Consider the following 6,000-nt stretch of genomic DNA (forward strand, 5'->3'; position numbering starts at 1 on the left):
GGGGGGGGGGGGGAGGGGGGGAATAAGCAGTACATTGACTCAAATGTCGGAAATTTTAACAACACAATTGAAGCTATTAACAGAACAGGTTGATAATCACAGGCAAATGGCAGCAGAAATGGTATCAATAAAGGATAATTCTGCAATATTGTCATTAAACAGGACATGGGTGAACTAATTAAAGCCGTAAAACATCTAGAGTGTATGGATGATATTGTGGATCTATTAAAACTATTATCAAACAAAATCGGGAATTGCGGAGTAAACTGCATCGATAAAAATGCTCTTCCGGGTACTGGAGAGAGGTTTACAGAAACAAAAGAAAAAATAAGTAATGTAATAAATGACAGCTCCGATCAAAGAAAAGACACTGTTAATACATCATCAGAGCCAAAGATAAATAAGATAACCCCCCACAGAAATACGAGAATTTTTTTTATTTTTCAGCTAAATTTGAGGTTTGCTGGGGATTCTGGGCAGGAAACTGTGGGGGGACCCACACAAGCCATACCTCATTGGACTCCCCCTGGTGTCTACTTTTCAGAAATGTGTGGGTTTGGTAGGTTTCCGAAGATGACCGCAGAGCCCGGGACCAAAAACCCAGGTGACTCCCCTTGGAAAACCAGGTGTTTTGTGAGAGGTCATTTTGATGTCTCCTCAATACGTTTGGGTTCCTTGCCTGCTGCGGGTACTTTACCCACCCATGCGAGTGAGGTACCATTGTTATCGGGAGACCTGGCCAAACACTGGGTGGTAGGAAATTTGTGGATCCTCATAGATTCCAGAACTTTCCCACACAGAAATTTGAGAAAAAAGTGATTTTTTTCACCTAAATTTGAGGTCAGCAGGGGATTCTGGGTAGAAAACATTGGGGGACCCACGCAAGCCATACCTTGCTGGACTCCCCCGGGTGTCTACTTTTCAGAAATGTGTGGATTTGGTAGGTTTCCTAAGATGGCCGCCGAGCCTTGGGCCAAAAACCTAGGTGACTCCCCTTGCAAAACCAGGTTATTTTGTGATAGGTAATGACCCAAAACGTATTGAGGAGACATGAAAATTACCTGTCGCGGGTCCTTGACCCACCCACGCAAGTGAGGTACCATTTTTTTTCGGAAGACTTTGGGGAACGCGGGGTTTGTGGAAATTTGTGGATCCAGACAGATTCCAGAACTTTCCACCACAGAAAGTGAGGAAAATGTGCTTTAACAATTTTTTAGGTTTGCAAGAGATTCTGGGTAACAGAACATGGTGAGAGCCAGACAAGTCACCCCATCCTGGATTCCCCTGGGTGTCTAGTTTTCAGAAATGTATAGGTTTACTAGGTTTCCCTATGTGCCGGCAGAGCTAGGGTTAAAAGCCTACAGCTAGGCACTTTGCCTAAAAAGGGTAATTTTTCACTGTGAAATTGTGTTTTGTCCACGTTACGTTTTGCGCCGTTTCCTGTCGCGGGCACTAGGCCTACCCACACAAGTGAGGTACCATTTTTCTCAGAAGACTTTTGGGAACGCGGGGTGGGTGGAAATTTGTGGATCCACGCAGATTCCAGAACTTTCCACCACAGAAATGTGAGAAAATGTTTATTTTGTTGACAATTTATTACGTTTGCAAGGGATTCTGGGTAACAGAACTGATGGGAGCCAGTCAAGTCACCCCATCCTGGATTCCCCTGGGTGTCTAGATTTCTAAAATGTATAGGTTTGATAGGTTTTCCTAGGTGCCTGCAGAGCTAGGGTTAAAAAACTACAGTAAGGCACTTTGCAAAAAAAGGGTAATTTTTCATTGTGTAAATGTGGTGTGTTCATGTTATGTTTTGAGCAGTTTCCTGTCGTGGGCACTATGCCTACCCAAACAAGTGAGGTACCATTTGTATTGGGAGACTTAAGGTAATTCAGATTTGTAAAGCAACTGTTATTACCTAATGACTTGTAATGCATTTCTGCCTTCCAAATTAAAGACAATGTGTAAAAAAGAAGTCATTTTGAAAAATTACGATAATTCTCGTGCTAGTATGAGTATTCCCAATTTCGGAAATGTGCAAATATGTACTGTTTCTAAACTCTATATTTTGTTCCTATTTCAGAAATACATAGCTGTCTTTCATACCGATTTTTATTGTATACATTTTCCCAGAATAATTGCTATATACCCGGTACATAATAAAAAACATTGCAAGTTGCCGCTCAGTTTTTGGCTCTGGGTTCGTCGGGTTCTTGGTGAACCTACAAGTCCTTTATATCCCCACAACCAGTAAGGTCCAGTGGATGCAACGGTGTATTGCTTTCAAAGAGCTGTCATAATTAGAAGAAGTTACAGGTGAAAATGTTTACACAAAAGGCGTTTTTTTTTTTTAACTAATTAATAATGTTTCCTATATTTAACTGTTAGTTTCTATAAAGAAACCTTGAAAGATCTACACAAATGACCCCTTGCTGAATTCAGAATTGGGTCTACTTTACTAAAATGTATAGCTTTCCAGGATACAATACTGCTTTCACACCCATTTCTACCTTTAACTGGAAGGGGATTGAAAGCACAAAAAAATAGGCTATGTCCCAGAAAATGCCAAAACTGTGTGAAAAATTTTGGTTTTCTGACAAAAGTCTGTCACTCCCTAAAAGCTGGGGAATTTGTGATTTCAGCCCCACAACCCCTTTTTTGATACCATTTGCAGGGAAAACCCAGACGCTTTTATTTGCAGCACTTTTTTCCCAAAAACCCAAAATGTAGCTGTATTTTGGCTAATTTCTGGGTCCCCTTCAAGGGAATCCACAACCGCTGGGTACCTTTAGAATCCCAATGATGTTGGAAGAAAAGGACGCAAATTTGGAGTTGATTCCTTATGTGGTCAAAAAGTTACAGGGGCCTAAGCACAAATTACGCCAAGTAGCCAAAAAAAGGCTTAGCACAGGGGGAGAAAAGGCCTAGCAGCAAAGGGGTTAACAATATGTTCTCAAACCACACCAGGTATTTAAATGTTTACGTCTGTAGGCTTTGAGCCTGCATACACCTGTGTCTACAGCACCTTAATGCGTGTTCCTCTAAAACGATCCTAATGTTGTTACGGCTATGGTGTCTAGTTAAAACAGGACAGCTCTACAATTAAGTAATCAATGCCCATTATATATTCACTTGTTATATCTTATATCTAATGTTATGTGAATAGTGATCTGATGCTTGGCTGGCCTGGCATCTCGAAGACAGCACAACCTTCCTCATTACTCCTATACAGTACCCATGAAGCACAGATTTATTTCACTACTCTCCCAAACTACTGCATTGCTTTAGCCTCCACACACATTGGCGTTCTGTTAAACCAGCAACTTATTTTACCCATGTATTAATCTCACACAAAGCACTCACTCAATATTCAACTGAGAGCACATCTTGCACTTAATAATATGCAGAAAAAACCCTACCCCCTCCACCCCTCCATGAAATATTCTCCCTCACAGGGAACCCCATACTTAAGCTCCTTGCTAGAGTAACCACCTGTTGGAAATGTATTTGGATAGTCCGGTTTTCCTCTATGCCTCAGGTACTTTCGTGATTCAATCTGGAAAGATGTTTTGTTCAGGTATAGTCTCAGACAGATACATCTAAATACTTTACTGTAAACACGAATGTCTTTCTCCGCTTTAAGGTGGCAGGTAGTCCAATTCGAGTTACTCCTCGCTGACACCTATATACTTCTTTCTCCCCCTCGAAAGAGAGGCATTAATATTCAAACTCACTCTCACTCCTCTAAAGAGAGAATTCTATGTGTATAACTGATTCAAGGTAAAATGAGGGGGTTCTATAAAGACACCCAACACTGGGTTGGTGAAAGGGTGACTGTCATAAAACATAAGTGTTGTTATACCAGTCTTCCAATTTAGAGGAGTTAACGTCTATAAAAAAGGAAATAACCCCTTTACGTTTTCTGCTTTCAATTAACCCATTAAAAAGTGACACTGCGAAAACGCACAGAAGACTGAGTCTACCATTTTCTGTTCCCAGATGGTAAGCATACTAGCACGCATATACCAACCCCACCTCACTCTGCAGCCGAATGGCACCTCAAGCAACAAGATACCATCTTACACAACGCCGTTACACTCTGTGTGCCCCTTACCCATCACTAGGAAAGAGCAGCGGCCTCATGCTGATTTCCCATTACGGCAGACTACCCTTCACGGTCACTCACCGGCAGTAGCCCACTGGCAGCACAGAAGCGCCGTCAGGAAGACGCAGTATCCGAGCAGGCGTAGCCGCTCCCGACCCCTCATCCTCCGGGGCGGGGAACCCCCGCGCACACCAGTTCAGCCAAAGACGGCACTCAACCACCCCTGGTCAGCCTGCCACGCTACTCGAGCCCGGGGATCCACCACGGCCTACTGCAACTCGCCTGTCAACCTCCACTGGTTCCTGCTTCAACACATCTAGCCAACCGCAGCTCATAACTTCTCTTCTGCACCCGCCCCTTGGCCTATCGAAAGCTTTCTGTCTAACACCTGGCCCAATCCGCCTGCCACCAGCACTATTGTGATGGGACCAAGCTCCGTACCAATGAAAGGAAAGCCGTAGACGGTCGTCTTCGTCATTGGAGAACGGAGACAAGACATGTCTGTCTCCCATTGGCTGTCCGCTGAGCTTATCTAGAAAGTGCAAATACAAGCGAAAATGTTTAAACTTCATTACCCAGAAGGCATTTTATAAGACAGAGCAGCAAATCGTTTTTGGGTAAAGTATATTGACAACGTTTGTTTGCTAGGCACAGCATTCTGCACATTGTGTAAAGAGAAGCAGTAGACGGCAGAGTCAAGTCAAGAGACAGAATATTACGTCACATGCTTCACGACTCATGAGATATTTCAGCTAAAAGGGCCCCCACGAGAAGCTGCATAAAGTATATGCTTTCATGAAGCATGCGTTCTGTGTCTAGAGGATAGGTTTGCAACATAAAATAAGTTTGCCTGGGGGAGGATGTGGCGTAACAACCAGAGGCTCGGCGTGGGCTCATCATTGGGTGGTTCTGGAAAAATCACGTAATCTCCGGTGCCTATGATCCAGCGGTTCTCCGGAAATAATTTCTAAAACCATGACACCTTTCCCTGAAGTACAAAATCATACATATACTCGACAGTGGGACCCATTACACTGCGAGTCACTCACAGAAAACTTACACCTTACTCCATGGATCGGTGAGATTCAAAGGAGAGCTGCTGTATCATAGCATGATGTCTAAACTATAACTGAATATTTATTCTATTTACACCTGCAGTTTAAATGAGTTTACCATGGTTTTCATTAACAAAACATTTATTTAGACACGCCGCCACTGTGGTCGACGGATCTGCTAGTAAAAAATTAGGCGTAGGAAAACTCAAGACCAGCTTAATTCTCCATTTATCTAATTTTTATTAACAGAAAATTTAACATGTCTATAATGTGTTCACTTTATTTATTTCTTTATTCAAAAACTACATTTGTAGAGAGCCACTCGGGCTCTCCTCTACAATGTTGCGACTGTACACACATCCCCACACCCCTCGGGGCGGGCTCGCCCCGGGGGTATAAATAAACAAGGCGGAAGATCGCTCGGGGTCTTACGGCCAGCAACCATTGAGCTGTGTCTGTGTGCATTTAATTTTAACTTAGCACCACGTGTCGGGCCTAGCCCCGCCGCACTACACTGGCGACGAGGCCGGTCATGGCCTACGTGTGCATACACCCCCACCTTCCCCGCCTTCGCGGAGGTGTGCGCGGTGCCCACCCGCGGCTTGCTGCTGCTGTCCGTGCTAAGGAGGAGCGGCGGTGCCCACCCGCGTCGCTCCAGTGGCTATCCAGAAGTGCCGTCTGTCTGTGCCGCGGCTCGAGCCCGCCCACATGTCTCCCTCTCCGGGAGCGCCTTCGGCTGGCGGGACTCGCCGCGCGCGCATCGGCGTCTGGGGTGAGTGGTGCTGCCCCCCACCCCGCCTGCGCTGCATCCCGCGGCCTACCTGGCCCCACGAGCGTCCTGCT

General features: G+C 44.8%; 1 protein-coding gene across 2 annotated transcripts in view; it reads right to left on the minus strand.

Moving 5' to 3' along the window:
- SEL1L (SEL1L adaptor subunit of SYVN1 ubiquitin ligase) overlaps positions 1-4,499 on the minus strand; it is a 324,711-nt gene extending 320,212 nt beyond the window's left edge. For both annotated transcript variants that reach the window (XM_078660004.1, XM_078660003.1), the window contains exon 1: positions 4,184-4,499. In XM_078660004.1, coding sequence (XP_078516130.1) covers positions 4,184-4,265 — 82 coding nt within the window. In that variant the 5' untranslated portion in view covers positions 4,266-4,499. The remainder of the gene's footprint in view (positions 1-4,183) is intronic.
- Between the last annotated feature and the right edge of the window lie 1,501 nt (positions 4,500-6,000).

This window comes from Lissotriton helveticus, chromosome 9 (assembly GCF_964261635.1).
Source record: "Lissotriton helveticus chromosome 9, aLisHel1.1, whole genome shotgun sequence".
Taxonomy (NCBI): domain Eukaryota; kingdom Metazoa; phylum Chordata; class Amphibia; order Caudata; family Salamandridae; genus Lissotriton; species Lissotriton helveticus.